General features: G+C 40.9%; 1 protein-coding gene across 1 annotated transcript in view; it reads left to right on the forward strand.

The window, feature by feature from the left end:
* LOC149249539 (uncharacterized) overlaps positions 1-19,824 on the forward strand; it is a 339,013-nt gene that overhangs the window by 81,263 nt on the left and 237,926 nt on the right. The window contains exons 3-5 of the mRNA XM_089458737.1: positions 2,498-2,572; positions 2,683-2,850; positions 3,460-3,623. Coding sequence (XP_089314863.1) covers positions 2,498-2,572; positions 2,683-2,850; positions 3,460-3,623 — 407 coding nt within the window. The remainder of the gene's footprint in view (positions 1-2,497; positions 2,573-2,682; positions 2,851-3,459; positions 3,624-19,824) is intronic.

A 19,824-nucleotide genomic window follows, 5' to 3' on the forward strand; every position in this document is an offset into this window, starting at 1 on the left:
TTATATCATTGCCCTTATATTTTAGTTGTGCTCAATATATGTTTATTTTTCCAAAAATGTTGGTATCATCATATGCAAGTAAATCGTTGAGGCCTAAGAGCTGATAGAGTAAAATCAAACACATGGATTGGTTTGGGTAAATATATTCAACTGATAAGCATGCTGGGATGTAAGTGTTGTAGGATTTGTGTGTAGAGCACTGCTGAGATGAAGTGTCTGCAACTTCGATGTTTTTGTCATTTCGTCCCATTTTTTAATATTTGAAAATTTGGTTTGACACATGTTTAGACTAGCACTGGTGCCACTTGTTAGGAAACTGTCAGTTTGCAGCTGAAGAGATGAATGGCATGTACTTGCACAGTAAGAAAACTTGTGAAAGAAAACACAAAATTTTGATTAATAAATGGATCAAATAGTCTAATGCATATTGCAATTATGTCTCATGTATATGCGTCTTTGGAATGTTATTTTTGTTGATTATATTAAATACTTGATTGGACAAATAACTGCCATGTTAACCTGGGGGGGCTAGGGAGTGGTTCGGACCAGTTTAGCTATGGGCAGTGTGGATAGGTATCTTTCAAGCATGTGTGTGAATATTTAGGAGAAGTGTATATTGGTTTGCGGAGATACTGATTCTTTTATATTTATAGGATTGATATGTGCTTGATCAATTACTCGTAATTCTAATTTTTATATCACCAATTCTTTTATTGATACACAAATTTTGATTGATAAATGGATCAAATAGTTCATTGCATGTTGCAATTATATATCGTGCATGCATCTTTGGAAAGTATTTGCATTGGTTATATTAAATGCTTGATTGTAATGTTTTTGGTAGTACAAACTCAAGACAAATAACTGCCATGTTAACCTGGGTGGTTTGGGCAGGTTTAGCTGCAGGCAGTATGGGTAGGTATCTTTCAACTTTCAAGAATGTATATGTATAGAATTGATATGGTACTTAATTAGTTATCTACAATTTAGATTATTTCATTGTTTGGCTGAAAAACATCTATTATGGCAATTTTAGTTGTTGGATTGATTTCACTGTGTTTTCAGGGAGTCTCAAAACTCCCTCTGTCCACCTTCTTCTGATTTATGGACTAGATATATCTGGAAATGCTGACGAGGGAGGCTCTCAATCTTAGAATTCACTGACTTTGGCCAACCCCACCCAGACTGGAGACATCCAGGCCAATAATTTCTTTCTTTCCTATGCTCTTGACAGACTGAGGCACCAAAAGGCAGGGAAACAACAACACTAATCAGCTGTTAGATGATAGATCCCTGAGATCTGGGAGGCCATCTAGGCCCTTATGGGAGTTGCCTCAGATCTTGGAACAATTCACACAGCATGAGCAGATAGAGGAGTCCTCCCAATATTGGCACAGGGCTACATCATCCGAACAACTACACTCATCTCAGACTAAATCTCATAGTCCTTCCAGATCCTTTACATCACCTGGACAACTAGACATATCTCAGACTCGATCTCACAGCTCTTCCATATCCTTTGTTCAGTCATTGACTCATTTATTATGAGCTTCTTCTATTCAGCCTTAGATGTTAGGAGAGACAGCATTGGTGGTTATTGATCAGTGCCAGTACTAGAGGTTTTTCTATTGGGTTCTCTGCAGTACTTGCATGTTCTGCATTGCTGCTCTTTGTTTCTGTTCATGGTCTTAGACTATAGATCTTATCTAGCGCAGTTTAGATCTGCTTTATCATGCTTTTATATGCTTTTATAGGAGTGGCCTTTGTTCTCCCACATGGTATCCCACACTGTTATACCTAGCACTGAGCAGTCCCTTTGACCTATTTGTGGTGAGTAGTTGGACATAAATAAAATAATATTATTTTATTATATTATCTTATACTCAAAAAATAATTGACAGAGTTAGTTTGGATGTTTCATAGTTCAGACAGAATGCCCTTTTTCTTCATTCCCTTTTACTCAATGGAAAGACCTCAGTGGCATTATTTTACTGAGGATAAAATACCTGAGCAGCAGTCTTTATTATATTTTTCTGTTTCCAAAGTTGTGGATAGTTTGAACTAATTTCTTGTGGACACAGATGTTCTTTTAATAATTTCTTTGCTGATAGAATTTGAGTTATACTTAGCCTTGTTGCTTAGCTTATATGATTTCTGCACCCTTGCTTTAGAGTGCACATATATATTAATGACAAGATCTACTTCTGGTTATGGAATTGGAATGACGGGCTCACATATAGCCTGAAATGTTAAATTAGCAATTCATATTTATGTTTGGTTGCTAAATAATTTTGGTGTCCTACTTTAAAGTTAAGTGACGAAAGATGTGTTCTTTATTTTCAGTGTTGGCTTCTCTTCCAATAGATTGGTTATGTTGACAATATAGTTTAAAGGTGTCCCCGATCTTGTTTGAGTATTCAGTGATATTATGTTATAGCTGGATGCCTTCTGGAGGCTATTTAACTATGAATATTTATATGCTTTGTATTGGTCACAGGTTGGGCAGCCAGAGCTTATAGCATTCGAACAAGCAGTGAAGAACGCGATGGTGCCTGCTGGTTCAGCAAGGGAGGTAGTGAAATGACTGCTTATAATGTTGGTGGTAAAAATGTGGTTTGTAGAAGAAATTACAAATTTTGGCTATTTGATTCTGAAGATATTTTGCTGGATATATATGTTCAGAGCGAATATGGAAGAGAGGTACCGTTGTTTGAAGTTGAAGCAACGACTGTAGAACCGACTTTCCAAAGTCTGTACACCTATTTGTTTGACTTTGAAGATGCTTCATATTCTGCTGCAGAAATAAAAGGACCCGTGCCAAATGCAATATTCATTCTAAACTTTGATAAGGTAAGTTTCTTTTGCTATTTATTGATTCAGTTTCTGAGTTCAGATTCTCTGTGGCCCAGTTTGCGAGCCTGGACCTATCATACAGGGTGGATAAGCTAGGTCCCGATAAGGTTTATAATTGTTACAAATGACGAATAAAGCTTTCAATGTTATCAATCCATTTATATTCCTATGTTTACCTGTCATCATGAATAGGTAGCAAGGTTGAGTATGTCATTCTCTCATGCTGTAGGTCCTTAGCTTTGTTTCATCAAGATGCAAGACAAGGATTTGATTTCTAATATTTTTGTAACTTGTTTATGTAAACCTAGCATTATTTATTTGTAATCACAAATTTAGATCTACATGATTATGGGTTATTTGTTAAAGTGTCATTGCCTATATATTATACAAATGTTTGCTTTAAACGTCTTGGTTTTTTAGAAGTATATGACCCTTTTCTGCTGCTTTGTTTATTAATATAGTTTAGTTGGCTTTTCTCTTCTCATCTCTTCTTTTATAAATCTAATGTTTGTGCTTAGCTTGGATGTTTCTACTGGGAGATGTATCGAGTACTTCCTCATTGATCATTTGAGGACACCAATAAAATACGATTTCAATTTCATGCAGGTTCGGATGGATCCTAGGAACAGAGAAGTTGATCTTGAGGCTTTAAAGGACGCGAAAATTGAAGAACTTACACTTGAACAAATGAAGCAGCAGGAAGGAAATTATATTTACCGATATCGCTATGGTGGAGGGGGGGCATCGCAAGTATGGTTGGGTTCAGGCAGGTAAGGCATGAAAAACACTTTTTTATCACAAACAATAACCTCATGATTCTCGTCATAGAGCTCAGTGAGTATTGGCAATTTTTTGGGGAAAATGTAGATGCTCTTAAGGTTGGAGCCAAAGATGACACGCTAGTGCTGGTCACCTATGTTGGGAGCAATCTCCTGTGTGGTTATGCTTTGGCTGCTTGATATATAATTTTTGATGTATTGTTTGCTGTTTAGTAATGAAATATAAGATGCATTTGGCTATTGTCACTAGTTTCAAAGAGAGTCATGTAATTTGTATTTTTTATTATTATAATGTATACCCCAAGTTTGGAAATAAGAGTGCTAGAAAAACTTCATTTAAGGCACATAAATACTGTGGTTATCAATTTCTAGAAGTTATAGTGTCCTTGATTTAACATCTGATATCATTTGCCATAGTCTGTGCATGAAAACATCTGTATCAATTAAATGTGGGCAAGGCTACATTTCTTTTTCTTTTGTGGATGTTAGTCAAAGACCATAGGGTGTCTGTTTCTTTATGAATGTTCATAACTTCAACAATCAACCTTGAGCTCAGGTGACAGCTCATTGATTGATTGTTCAACGAAGTTCAACAATCAATGCTACCAACATCATCATTAAGTTTGCTGGATTTTGAGTGAGATCTAAAATTCTAGTTTCTCCATATGAAATACAATGAGGTCAAAACCACTCTCAAACATCCCGAGTCATTTCATGGTAATGTTAAAAATTTAAGAATTTAACATTACCATTGATTGCCAGCATTTCTAGGGTTGAGATGTGTGAGGCAAATTAGGGGGGAGGCATGATTTTAAAGGCTTTGAGGGAAACAACCCCTAGTTTTCTTCAAAACCGCTCATGTATGCGAATTTTCATGTCTTGTGGGGTCCGTGGCCAAGCTGTTAATGAATCGGCTAGTCTATGACAAAATCAGTTGGTTTATGGAACAACCAACCGATTTATGATGGAACTGGTTGGTTTATCGCCGATTTGTAAGGAAACCCTAGCCCTCCAATACATCCAATCGGGCTTAATGACTAGTTTGACCATGCCAGCTAATGAACCAACCAATGTGACTGGTTACCTGTTCAACCCAACCGGTTTTGAATACTATGGTCTTGTTACCGATCAATCTAGCAGGGGTCCTAGGAGGGGCTCCAAAGGGGCAATTACTAGATCAAGTGGCAACAATGGTACAAGGACCCATTGTCACCTCAGTTGATGTCCCCTGTTCTTTACGAACTTTCACCGATGGGAGGAGTCCCAGTATAAGCAAATCACTAGAAAAGATTAGTCAATGATAGGATATGTAGTGATTTCTAGAGTCCATCCATAGGAGAGACTCAAATCATAGGGTTTAATTGCTCTTGAAGCAAGGTGTAAGGCTCTCCAAGAAATGCTTTAGAGGAATCCTAAACCTAGGGATGAGTGATATTCTTTGATGAGGGATGTCCTAGACCAAAGATCCCTAAGGGAAGAGGGTTTTCTAAGTTATCTTTGTGAAATAAGGGTGAAAACAATGTAGGGCCACAAAGAAGCCCAAGTGGACCCAAGCAAGGGCTAGGGTTTTTCGGGTGAAACTTCAAACAAGAAACCTAGTCCAAGCAAAGGAGGAGAAAAGAGTCAAAGAAATTGGATTCCCTTGAATTTTTAATGCAATGACTCTTGATGAAGCCACTAACCAAGGAAACCTAGGGCTAAGAACATAATTGGAACTAATGCTTGGGATGATTCCAAATCTAGCCACAGGAAATTCTTTAAAATTTGTGAGGGCCTAGAGGATATCCCAGTGCAATTGTAGCCCAATTCGCTCTTAAAATGGATTGCTGCAATGGATTTCGTGTGAAGCCCTATGATACACCTAGGGTTAGGGCTCAGAAAGTAGAAAGGTTTTTGTTGAGGTGATCACTAAGGACTTGTAGATTAGTGCCTAGCCTATTGTGGAGAATGGAGTCAAAGTGTTCTTGGCATAGGATTTTTACTTCTTCAAGGAGCCCTATTGCAACTTTGCATGCCCTAGAGGAGCAACTTCAAGGTCACAACAAGGATTTATATTTCAATTTGCAAATTAATGGACTTCCAAGGTCAAGGTTTCACAACCTACCCCTAGGAACATTCACTTTTTATTGCACAATGAATAACGAATGCAATATATCAAGATTCTCAAGTGATTCAAGATTTTTGCATAAATTTAGAGCATAAGCAACATCATGATGCAATATTCCATACATTAGATATATAATGAAAATTTTCGCATAAAAGAGAAATTTACATGGCAGAAAAAGTATATCAATCCATCATTTGCAAAAGAATGGAGCTTCAAGACAAATACCAATTATCCCAACATCAAAATGCATCAAATGATCTTCAATTCATCCAAAATAGCAGGTCTGGAATTCTCAAGAGAGAGAGATACAAATCCAAGTCCTCGCCATATACAATGAGGCCCCACTTGTATTTATATGAGCCTCTACCAATTCGAATGGGTCAAATTTGCCTAACAAACCCTAAAATTGACTCTAATGTACAAAATAATACCCTGCTTGGTGACAACCCACCAAATAGCTCCATAACATGAAGACTAAGCCTCTCAAGAGGGCCAAAATGATAAACAAGTAGCTAGGAGGGCCATTTGAAATGCTAAATGGTGTCGAATATGTGCCTAAATGAATAGAAGGGCTCCAAATATAGTGATAAAGGGTGTGGCTCCTTGATCTCTAAGCAAATGACCTACGGTGCTCCCAAGTGGTTGTGGGCGCACAAAAACATCCTCATGGGTCTCCAAGTGGATCGAATAAGCATGCATCCCATCTGTAAGGGTTGGAACAATGATGCAAGCCCTCCCTTTGTCTCCCATGGTGAGACACAACCCCATCTGGGCCCTAGAACAACTGCCAAGTGTGTGTTGCAAGTGTATAGCCGACTGGGCAAGGTGGTCTAGGTGCTTCATCATCACCAAATAAATGGAACATGAACGAGTGATGAGTGGAGCTAAAGGATCCATGATGTGGCTATCTGCTCTCTGCTATAGTGGAGGCCCATGGCTCTCAACCTATGTTGCAGGAAACATGGGGGGGGGGGGCGTTTCCGGCTGGAAACTAGGACGAAACGCGGAAACGCGTTTGGTACGGCCAGGAAACGCGTTTCCGGCCGTACAGCCTGCGTTTCCCAATTGAATTGTGTTTTTTTTTTTAATTTTTTTTTTTTTCAAATTTGTTTTTTAATTTTCTAGATGTGTGTCTAAAGTTATAAAAGTGAATTTTTGCCCTAGTGTTGATATGCAGTTCATGGTAGTGTTAAATTCTTAAAGTAAAAGTGATATTCTCCTTTATTTTTCATTTTCATCCTTTTACTTAAATTTTTAACATTACCATGAAATGACTCAGGATGTTTGAGAGTGGTTTCGCCCTCATTGGATTTCATATGGAGAAAATAGAATTTTAGATCTCACTCAAAATCCAGCAGACTTATTTGTTTTTCAGGATTTCAGGATTGGGGGGATTGCGATGTTTTCATTGGATTTTATCATGTACTAGGGTATGGAACTTGTATTTAATCAAGAGAACCAAGCCCTCTATGCAGGGGAAACTCCCAATAATCAAGATCATGTAGGGTACTAGGGTATGAAACGTGTATTTAATCAAGAGCACTAAGGTCGTTCGACTATGTAGGAGGAGACTCCCAATACAACAGTGGTCCTTCTAAAGAATGGGATGTGGATGCAGAAAATCCTGATTTGGATCTCTCTCTTGCAGCCTTATAGTCTTTATTGTACTTGCAGCCTCATATATTAATATAAATAAAGGCTGATTTTGAGATTTGGATATCTAATAAAGGTTGCTTTTGGATATTCTGATATTTTTATTTTCATTATGTGATCATTCATGAGTAAATGTGATGTAAATTAAATCTTAATGTTTAAGTGTAATAAATTATAATGTATCATTTATGCTTTATGATTGCACACACACATATATATATATATATATATATATTTAAATATTTTCTATATATATATATATTCGCGTTTCCCCGTTTCCAAAATTTGGGGAGGTCGCGTTTCATATCGCTTCCCGTTTCGGAAACTCGTACCTGTTTCCCCGTTTCGTGCAACTTAGCTCTCAACTCTCACCCTATTGGAACCCATATAGGTGTTGATATGGGGTAGCATCAGATGTGCTCTAGCCACGAAATTTGGTGGAGAGGTTGGGGCACATGAGATTTCCAATACCCAGAAAGGGTTTGGGCAGATTCTAAACAGTTCAGAAGATATTAAAATAATTAATATTTTTAATGGAGTCCCTAAGTCTAAACTTAGGGAAAATAAAATATTAATGTGTATTAATATGAAACTGTGTTAGAATGGTCCAAAAGACATGGATCAAGCTAGACCTAATCTTAGCAGTTGATTAGGGACTTAATTTCGGCTGTTGATATGTCAATAGGAAAAGTATAAGAGGAGGCTTGAGGGTCACTTGGAGAACACACCAGAGTGATCAGTCATTCTATTCTCTAGAGCGGGGTTTGCTAAGAGAGATAGAATCAGTGATTAGAGAGCAGTTGAGGGACATTGAGTACAGAGAGACAGAGAGGCAGACATTGTGCCGGGAGAGCAGCAGAGTAGCTAGAGCGAGTGATGCATGAGTAGCTAGTGCTCACGCAAGGCCACGCAGAGGCAGCTAAGTGCTGCGCAGAGCACTAGCAAGGCCAGCGTAGTTGACGCAGAGGCTCAGAGAGCTGACGCAGGGATAGCACTGGGCTAGGAGAGGCTGACGTAGTCCAGATTGGGCAGATGCTGGGGTTTCTGGGGCAAATTGGTGCTGAGTAGCTTCCGGAAGGATTATTCGGGGTTTTAGCCAATAGATTTGTCAGAAACATAGAGGTATTACTGCTAATGAAATTCTATGTTGGGTAGGCCAATTTTGGTACCCAGATTGTACTCTGATATTGCTTAATAAGAAAACCCTCAGATAGCTGCACTAGTTTTCCCACATTGGGTTTTTCTGGGGACATTAGTCCAAAAATAATGGTGTAATATGGTGTGTTTGTTTCTGTTTCTTTTTAGTTGCCGATCTGTAATATGTTGAGCATGCACTAGTGTTTATTTTCAGTATTTACATTGTAAATAACTTGTTAAGGAAAATAACAAATAGGTAGGAATAAATCAGATAAAGTGCATGGAGGGTTTCTAACTAAGTAAACTTAGAAACTTCAACAATAGGGAGATCAAAACCCCAAGATGAAGACCCACTTGCAATCCTATATAAGATCTAATGCATCTCCTCACCTTCTAGTACAACAAATCATTAGTGCAATTGAGTAAATGAGCTTACAAATCATGGAACCAAGTGGACACTTCATAGTGGCATGCCCTTCCATAATGGGCTTTAGAACATACAAGTGTCTCCAAGTTCAAGAAGAAGGTTAACCAAGGACCCTATTAGGTGGTTTCAACCTCTAAGGGAGTGACAAGTCCATGGTACATCCATCAAGTGGCAGGTGGCATGTGATATAATGATGGAACGAAGTGGGGCATCAGGGGAAGGCTCCAAGCCACATGCCACAGTACAAGGGTAGCTATGATAAGGGAAGCCCACAATTGGGTGTATAAATGTAGGAGGAAGCAATTGTGGTAGAGTTACCCTGACCTTTGTTTTTCTACCCTTTTTCATATGCCTTTTGCCTTTTATTGATTTTTTTTATATAACTGCTCGGGGCTCCAAGGGATGAGAGCACGATGCGAATGATGTAGTAGTGAATACCCCCTTAAGGTTGGGCAGTTCATTTCCTACCAGGGTTCGGGACAATCATGCGTTCCTTAATGAGGGGGCCAATATAAGGGCCCTAGGAAGCAGGGTGATGGCCATAATGATAGGGGGTAGAGCACATGTTGGCTTTTGCCCACATGCTAAATTTGGATGCCCCGACCGTCTTTTGCATTTTATGGTATATTTCCTATTGAGAGTGGTCAACTTATGCGTTTTATTTTCTTTTTAGTTGCATCAACCTCTGAGGCATCGGTCCAGGCCCGAACCAAGGTGTGGAAAAGGGAGGGGGAAGCTAACTCCTTGTGGACCCAATGGACAAATGTGGACCTGGATGTGAAATGTATGAAATGGGGTTATAATGAACAGAGGGGAGTGATGTATATGATGTCGGGAAGCGGGACCATGTAGCCAAAATCGAGATTTCCCATGTAGTGCCACTCCTAAAGCTATTAGCCAATAAAGGATATCCCATGGGACTATGATACAAGGTTAACTACCCAATTGGACAAAGGAGACAAGAGTACAAACCAAACCTATTCTTTCTAGCAAATCCCCCCACTAATCCATGCCCAAAGTGTCCTTTATAAGTAAGTAAAAATACCCAACTACATAATGAAAGGCCATACCTTTGGGTTTGGAAGGCCCATCTTCAAACATACGATCATAACAGATGAGTCAGGAGCATAATGGCTAGCTCAGGTGGAGGAGATGGTGGCACATCGAGCTATCTAGTGGGCTGCAAGGGGCTGTTGGTTGTCGGTTGAGGACCATCTAAGAGAAATTTTTTCTCCTATGGATATCACCCATTGGCTAAGTCACCGAATTCGTCCTAAACCCCCTGCGAATCCCGAATCCGGCGAATCCGACACGATTTGGTCCGGATTCGTGTCCAAATCACAGGACACGTCATGTTCGAGGGCGTGTCGCGATTTTCAAAAGCGTGTCGCGATTTTAGGACACGTGTCCGGTTTCCAGGACTCGCTAAGCTCAACGCGGGAATGAAAAGGGCGTGTTTGCTCATTAAAATTGTCATTTGGCAAGTGATTTGTGTTGTTGGAGCAAGGAGTAAAGCATTTTGGCAGCTTCATGATCAAGTCTAGGCCCTAGTATTGATATCCTATTCATGGTAATGTTAAATTCTTAAAGTAAAAGTGACATTCTCCTTAATATTCATTTTCATCCTTTTACTTAAATTTTTAACATTACCATGAAATGACTCAGGATGTTTGAGAGTGGTTCCGGCCTCATTGGATTTCATATGGAGAAAGTAGAATTTTAGATTTCATTCAAAATCCAGCAGACTTATCAGTTTTTCAGGATTTTAGGATTGGGGGATTGCAATGTTTCCATTGAATTTTGTCATGTATTAGGGTATGGAACTCGTATTTAATCAAGAGCACCAAACCAAGAGCTTCTGAATATGTCGCTCCCACTCCCGTTTTCGCTCCCGCTCCCCGCTTTCGCTCCCGCTTTCGCTCCCGCTTTCGCTCCCGCTCCCAAGTAACACTGTTCCTGATGATATGGGTCTGGACACCACTGTTGAGTTGGCATTGGCCAACATGGATCTCAATGATCCAGTGCTAGAGCCTGTTAAATTTGATGACTTGGAGGGGTCAACCTCCATACCAGCAGATGCAGAGACGACTATGGATACAGCGGAGTAGGAGGATGTAGAGGAGAGCAGTGGGGACCATGATGATGGGGACAGTGATGCTGATTGATGCCTTGAGGCTTGTATACCTGTAGTTGTTTTATATTTTCTATTTCTATTTGCCATTGGCATTGCACCAACACTACCTATGTAACACATTTTGATTTGATGACTTAATGAGAAAACTACAGTTGTCAGTGTGTTTATCTTACTATCTTGTAGTTGTAAGTTGTCTTTCAGTTATGAATTATGAATCATGATTTAAATTTTTAATAGATTTATCATTTATGTGACCAGTACCACTGACATTTATTTGAATTTTGTATGTACTATGCATGCTAATAGCTAGAGATGAAGATCTATGTTTGAAATCAATAAATTTGTATCATTAATTAAAATTTGTGTAAGAAATATGATAATATCTAATTTTTAATATATATGTATATTTTTAAAATATATATATATATATATATATATATATTATTTTTTTTTAATAAAATAATATATAATGTGTCCTAACGTGTCCTGTTCCGGGGGGTCAACGTGTCCGAATCCGACACCACGAATCTCGAATCCTACGTGTCCCGAATCCCTGTGTCAGGTGACTTAGCCCACTGGTGGTCGGTAACAGGTTTATCCTCACGAGGTCCGGTGTGAGCTCCTGTTTTGTAAATACACAACTGCGTTACATGCCTTGGCCCACAGAAACATCTGTAAACTCTGATCATGGATCATGACCTTCACCACTCTGATGATAGATTGGTTCTTCCTCTCTGTAACCCCATTCTCCTGTGGGTTGTAGGCCATTGTCTTCTCCCTCTTGATCCCTGCATCCTTATAGAAATCTGTGAACTCATTACATGTGTATTCACCCTTGTTGTCTATCTTTAGCACCTTGGTCTTCCTTCCTGTCATGTTCTTGTTAAAATTGGCAACTAGGGCCAAACTCCATGTGGGTCATCTTATTTATGGCAACTGATATTTTTTTTGGATCCCTGTCATTGAGAGGTGTAGGATTGATCTAAAGATCATCCGATTTCGATAAGTATTCATGGAGTTATGAATTTATTTGTGTTATAAGACAATTCGTCAAGGTCGGGCAGCAACCAAATAAACCCCACATGTGCTCAACGTTTTAGTATAAAGGGAGATGACTTGAGAGTCTTTTCTCATACACACTTCTATCTTGATTTCTCTCTTCACTTGTCTTGGGTTTTAGTGGAAGAGAAATCTAGGAGTGGAAGCCCTAGACGTTGGAGGAAAAGAGGCTGCCTTAGATGCAGATGGAAGGCATCCCTAGACGCAGATGGAAGGCAACCCTAGACGCAGACTAAAGGGTGCCCCAACACAGACCTAAAGGCTTCCCTAAATGATGGGCTAATCCAGCCCTAAATGTTGATCTAATTCAGCCCTAACGCAGTCAAGTTTATGGGTCGTAGTGAGGATTTGCTGTAGGTGATAGCGTGGTAAGTAAGGGTTGTTCCAAGTGCATAACGCTGGGCAGATTAGGCCGAGGAATAGCTGTGTGGACAACGGAGTCATAGTCGCAATATAAGGGGTCAAAGGAACAATGTGGAGGCTGCCTTAGACAATATAAAGGGGCTGAAGGGATAGTGTGACCTTAGCCGCAATATGAAGGAGCTGAAGGGACAATGTGGCCTTAACCATAGTCAAACAAGGCCTAAAGAAATAGCGTAGGTAAGGAGGCTTATCCCCTTGGAGAATCATAGTCTTTAGAAGGCTGCCTTGCTGATTTGTATGGAAGATAAGGGTTGTAGGGTGATACCCTATCCAGTGATGTAGTGTAGTAGTGCAGCGTGGTGAAACAACACATGGTAGCAAAGTTACATGGCGCTGCAAACTAGTGCAGCAAAGTAAATATACAACTGGGCTACATGGTGCTGGCAAGATGCATGGACAACAGGCTACATAGTGCTGCAAAGTCACATAGGACAGCAGCAAGGTATACCGTATAACAACTATGATGGGACAACAGTACTAATAGGACAACAAAGGACATAGTGCTGCTAACATGCATGGGACATCAAGGTGACATAATGCTGCAAACATGCATGGGACAGCAAGGACATAGTGCTGCTAACATGCATGGGGCAACAAGGTGACATAGTATTGCTAACATGCATGGGACAACAAGGTGACATGGTGCTGCTAAGACACATGGACAGTAGCCAGTTATGCTAAGACATATGGGACAACTGCAAGGTATGGCAAGGCAAAGTGAGACAACAACTGTGACATGGCAGAAGGCACATGGTACAACAACAAGCATGGACATCATGGCTATCATGGATAACATGGATAACAGTGGCAAGCATGATGCTGCAAGCACATGAGACATGCAGTATGACAACAAGGTTCAACCATGGCACATGGGATAGCGTTGCAGCATAAGGTGTAGCAGTCATGAGGTCTAGCATTGTGGTGATGGGTGCAGCATGGTGCAGCACGGTGAGGTGCAACATGATGACGACATGTAGCATAATGAGAGGTGAAGGAGTCACCTTGGAGAATCAGTTGAAGTAGCATGTCTAGAGTTGATCTCTGCTCTTATCTAGAAAAGTCAAAGTGTTGACTTTTGTTGTAAATGTACTATCTCTCTCTCTCTGCTGAACTATTGAAGAACATAAAAGAAGAATTGATCAAGCATTTCACCACATTGGGGTTTGTCCCTAGCTAGCGCCACATCTTGTGTCCTCTTGTCTTGGCTTGTCTTCTGTGATTTATGTTTATGTTCTATCTACAATTTACTTTAATGTTGATGTGATTGCTAATTTGGAAAAGCTATTGAGCTAACTATGAAAATTGAAATAAATTGCTCTAAGCATAGAACATACCTAAACTTATCATGGTATCAAAGCTGAGGTGAAGACAAAGCCCAAGGAAGAGTGAAAGAGAAATCACCAAAGACAGTTGGGAAAGGACAAAAGGATCAATGGATTCCTCATCCCTCTTCAAATTCACTGAGGGTGAAGTTGAAGCAGAAAATATTATTAGAATGGCGCAACAGAAGTTTATGATGGCCTAAAGATCACTTCAATGGGAAGTTTGCATCTAAGGGTGGAAAGAAAGACAAATGCCTTGTTTGCAATAAGTTCGGCCATTATGCGAAGGAGTATCCAAATGGCAGGAACACATCACTTGATGATGATAACAATTATTCCAAGGACATCTTCAATGATAAGAGGAATGACAGGTAATGCAGGTCATCAAGGAAATGGCCGACTCTTTAGAGAAAGCAAGGAACCCCAGGTATGAAGAATCAAATGTTGTTTCTGATAAGATAAAGAAGTGTTATCTTGTATTGGCCTTGTCCTTTGGATTTTGTGGGAATCTGGCTTATTGATTATAGTGCTTCAAGGCACTTCATCGGATAGAAGGGTGCTCTCTTGAATTTGGTAAGAGATGGAAACAATCGTGGGATTATACTTGGAGTTGATGCCACCTATCCGGGAAAGGGTGTAGGAAATGTTACCCCTCAATTGAATGAGGGTAACTCGATTCATTTACAGAATCTCTTTTATTTACCTGATCGCAAGAAGAACCTGGTGTCCGTTTCGGCAATGGAAGTCAAAGGTTTCAGGGTGGCATTCATCGATGGAAAGGTACGTGTTTGAAAATAAAATTTTCAAAGATGCTTTTTTTCATGGGTTCAGGGTTGGCAATTTGTATCAAGTTGCAAGATGGTCCATTGGGGATCATGTCAATTGACATATCTCATCTATAACACTAGAGGTTTACTTATGGGGCCCCACTTGATGTGAGTCAGGTGGTGACAGGGATGCCTAAATTCAAGAAGAGCATGAAGGTACATGTTTGAGATGTATTGAAGGAAAATCTTACACGGGGACCATTCCCCTCATTTAGCAGGTTCACAGGTTTGGAACAACCCGAGGAGTTTGAGATTCATGATCAGGAATCTCATGTGTACAGGTGGAAGAAAGCCCTCTATGGCTTGAAGCAAAACACCCCGCGCATAGTATGCGATGATTGATAGCTGTCTGATGAAGTTGAGATTCACTAGGAGTGAAACCGATCCAAACCATTGCTCAAAGGTTGTGGATGATAGACCTCTCATATCGGCACCTTCTAAGGACGACCTATTTTTGATAGGTGCAAACCCTCTCATTTGAAGAAGTAATAGGGAGTTGGATTTCAGATGTGGAATGGTAAACTGCAAGCCCGTGACTACCTCAAGGATCTTAACATTCAGAAGTTATATGGTAGTGATGCCAGACTAATTTGGAAAATGCCTCTGATTTTCATAAACTCATTCACACTGATGTTCTTGGTGAACTTGCATTTGGACATATGTATTGCAGTTAGCATGATGAGCTCATATGTGGTTGAGCGTCAGTGGATTGGTGCCAAGAATCTTCTGAGATATCTTCGGGGCACAATCTCTCATGAATTGAGATACACTGCCGGAAGTGTGAAGCTGCATGATTATTCGAATGTTGACTAGGCAGGCAGTGTGGAGGATCGCAAGAGCACTTCTGAGTGCTGGTTCTCTTTGGATTCTGCTTCGATATCATGGGTGAGCAGGAAGCAGAAGTCGGTTGCTATAGCATGCCGAGACAGAATACATAGCTACGAGTATGATCTCTTATGAAGCTGCCTCGTTGTGAAAGCTCTTCAGTGAGTTGTTTGTACACATGATGGATACCACCGTGATCTTCTGTGTCAACCAAGGGGGATTCAATTCTTGAGGAATCTCGTATTCTATGATTGCTCCAGCAGATAGACATCAGATACTACCTTATCAGGGATATTTGTACGTCGATGAGCGAGGAGGCTCCATTGCATTGAGACTAATGTACAAGTCGCAGACATTCTGTCAAAGCCCTAGGGAAAGGTCAAATTTGTAACTTTCTCGAACGACTTGGAATTGTCAAGAGACCCTCTTATGAGGGTCCTACATGTTGCATGCATTGAGCTTTGGGAGCTCCGGGGGGCTTGGGGTACTTACTGGAGCAACACGCGACCATAGGGCGACTCACCCTCCCCTAATGGTGCGCTGTGTACAAGGTGAATGGCTCAGCCTTCCCCTATGATACCCCAAGGCAACTTAGGGACAAGATGAATGGTTCTCCTGTCGAGGCATCCTACCCATGTACTTTGGGACTCATGGGAAGTACCTCTCATCTTGCCAATGAGCAGGGAAATGGGGTTAGGGATCATAGTAGTACTATCGATGGACGCATCGTTGTATCTACTGTACCCTATGCTAGGATGACCTCCATTGATCTGGGATTAGCATGAGTGGTTTGAGACACTCTCTTGTGATATTGATCTGGGATCAATAAAACTGACTTCGGGTTAAAGAATGGTATGAGACACTCTTGATCAATTCTTCTTCTTCATGGTTTAGCAGAGCAGTGCTTAGAAGAGCAGAGCAGAGTAGTGCAGGGCACTGATGGCAGTGATAGTACAGTCAGACATATGGATCAACGGATGGAGTTCTCCCTAGTTGAGAGGGAGTGTTAAAATTGGAAACTAGGGCCAAACTCCATGTGGGTCATCTTATTTATGGTAGCTAATATTTTTCTTGGATCCCTCTCATTGAGAGGTGTAGGATTGATCTAAAGATCATCTGATTTCGATAAGTATTCATGGAGTTATGAATTTATTTGTGTTATAAGACAATTTGTCAAGGTCGGCCAACAACCAAATAAACCCCACATGTGCTCAACGTTTTAGTATAAAAGGAGATGACTTGAGAGTCATTTCTCACACACTTCTATCTTGATTTCTCTCTCCACTTGTCTTGGGTTTTAGTGGAAGAGAAATCTACGAGTGGAAGCCCTAGACATTGGAGGAAAAGAGGTTTCCCTAGACGCAGATGGAAGGCAGCCCTAGACGCAGACTAAAGGGTGCCCTAACGTAGACCTAAAGGCTGCCCTAAACGCTGGTCTAATCCAGCCCTAAACACTAATCTAATTCAGCCCTAACGCAGTCAAGTTTATGGGCCACAGTGAGGGTTTGCTGTAGGTGACAGCGTGGTAAGTAAGGGTTGTTCCAAGTGCATAATGCTGGGCAGATTAGGCCGAGGAACAACTGTGTGGACAACGGAGTCATAGCTGCAATATAAGGGGTCAAAGGAACAGCGTGGAGGCTGCCCTAGACAATGTAAAGGGGCTGAAGGGATAGCGTGACCTTAGCCGCAATATGAAGGAGCTGAAGGGACAACGTGGCCTTAACCGCAATCAAACAAGGCCTAAAGAAATAACGTAGGTATGGAGGGTTATCCCCTTGGAGAACCACAATCTTTAGAAGGCTGCCTCGCTGATTTGTATGGACGACAAGGGTTGTCTGGTGATGCCCTATCCAGTGATGCATTGTAGTAGTGCAGCGTGGTGAAACAACACATGGCAACAAAGTTACATGGTGCTGCAAACTAGTGCAACAAAGTAAATATACAGCTGGGGTACATGGTGCTGGCAAGATGCATGGACAACAAGCTATAGAGTGCTGCAAAGTCACATAGGATAGTAGCAAGGTATAACAACTATGATGGGACAGTAGTACTAATAGGACAACAAAGGACATAGTGCTGCTAACATGCATGGGACAACAAGGTGACATAGTGCTGCTAACATGCATGGGACAACATGGACATAGTGTTGCTAACATGCATGGGACAACAAGGTGACAAGGTGCTGCTAGGACACATGGACAATAGCCAGGTATGCTAAGACATATGGGACAGCTGCAATGTATGGCAAGGAAAAGTGAGACATCAACTGACATGGCAGAAGGCACATGGTACAACAAGAAGCATGGACAACATGGATAGCAGTGGCAAGCATGGTGCTGCAAGCACATGAGACATGTAGTGTGAAAACATGGTTCAACCATGGCACATGGGACAACATTGCAGCAAAAGGTGCACCAGTCATGAGGTCCAACATTGTGATGATGGGTGCAACATGGTGCAACACGGTGAGGTGCAGCATGATGATGAGATGCAACACAATGAGAGGTGAAGGAGTCACCTTGGAGAATCAGTTGAAGCAGCAGGTCTTCAACTGATCTCATGTATCATCTTCCTAGAGATGATCTCTGCTCTTATTTAGAAAAGTCAAAGTGTTGACTTTTGTTGTAAATGTACTATCTCTCTCTTTCTCTACTGAAATATTGAAGAACATAAAAGAAGAATTGATCAAGGGTTTCACCACATTGGGGTTTGTCCCTGGCTAGCGCCACATCTTGTGTCCTCTTGTCTTGGTTTGTCTTTTGTGATTTATGTTTATGTTCTATTTGCAGTTTACTTTAATGCTGATGTGATTGCCAATCTGGAAAAGATATTGAGCTAACTATGAAAATTGAAATAAATTGCTCTAAGCATAGAACATAACTAAACTTAACAATTCTCCACCTGAGCATTGAAGGCTCTGAAATGAATGAAGACCTCACATGTTGTGTTCATGAAGTAGATCCAAGTCTTCCTAGAGAAGTCATTAATGAAGGTCGCATAGTAAGATGCGCCTTTTGCTGAAGATACTGACATAGGACTTGCAAAATTAGAATGGATTAGATAGTTTCGTTGCTAGGGAAAGATGCCTTGACATTCTTGCCAAGTGCACACCCTTTGCAAACCCCTCGCTGGACCACACTAAATGCTAGAATCCTAGTGACCATCCATCTTAGTAATGTTAGAGCTCTATGATGGAGATGCACATCCTCTCGTGCCAAAGCTCGCATATGCTCTCACTGGTGTGCACTAGTGCTTGATCAGGTTAATATGAAGTCTATATAGGTTCCCCTCTCGGACTCCAATCCTCATTGCAGTGTCTAGATTAGCTCCCTCTAGGCAGATGAAAGCTTGCCCCCTTCAAAAGTTAACCTTGTAGTCTTTGTCCTCCTTGACTGAGATGGACAAAAGGTTCTTCTTTAGGCCAAGTACATAGCGTACCTCCTGCACATCAAAGGACACTCCTAACTCAAGCTGAAATTGAAGTGGCCCCTGTCCCCACACTGCGTACCTGGCATGATCGCCAAGCTTAACATGGATCCCTAAGTTGTCGTCTGCAAAACTATTGAATAGCTCTCTAGCCTCTGTCATGTAGCGGGAGGCTCCACTATCTAAGTTCCAGGTGCTTCTAGCAATGGCGTTGGTAGAAAGGAAATACTCGAGTGGAAAATCACTCTCGAACTTGAAAGCAAGTTCGTTCAACTTGTGTCTCTGCTGTTGCTGCAACTGCCTGTAACTTCCTCTTGCCTTTCCTCCTCTGTGGACATCGAGAAGAAAAATGGCCATTCTTATGGAAGATTTAGCATTTGATCTTTGTTCATATCTCTCTTCTGTCTGGACTATTGCCCTTCTCCCTAATTGTCACCCTTCTTGATGGAAACTTTCTCTTTGGTTTTCTGTCTTGCTAACCAGGGCCAATTTGTCATCTGCTGCTCCTTCTTGCTTGTTGGTCTTGGACTCTTTACGAGTCTTCTCTTGGATGCAGTCATCCCAAAGTCTCTCCCACTTGGGAAGATGCTCCTGGGCATAGATGCCCGTAATGAATGGTTCCCAAGCCTTGGTGAACCCATTAATAGCAACATTCACTAGCTTTGGATCCAATGCAACTTCTCCTATAGCTGCAAGCTAGTTATGGATTTGTGTGATGCTCATAAGGTAGCTGGTCACATTGTCAGAGGGGGTTCAGTCTGCACTCTTTATCTTAGGTTTGAGAATCATTTTCCGACTCATGCTATCACTTCGAAATTGCGATACCAGGGCATCAAACATCTCCTTAGATTT

This window comes from Pinus tabuliformis, chromosome 7, assembly GCF_031772625.1.
Source record: "Pinus tabuliformis cultivar Carrire ecotype Pingquan chromosome 7, CPIR1, whole genome shotgun sequence".
Lineage (NCBI taxonomy): Eukaryota > Viridiplantae > Streptophyta > Pinopsida > Pinales > Pinaceae > Pinus > Pinus tabuliformis.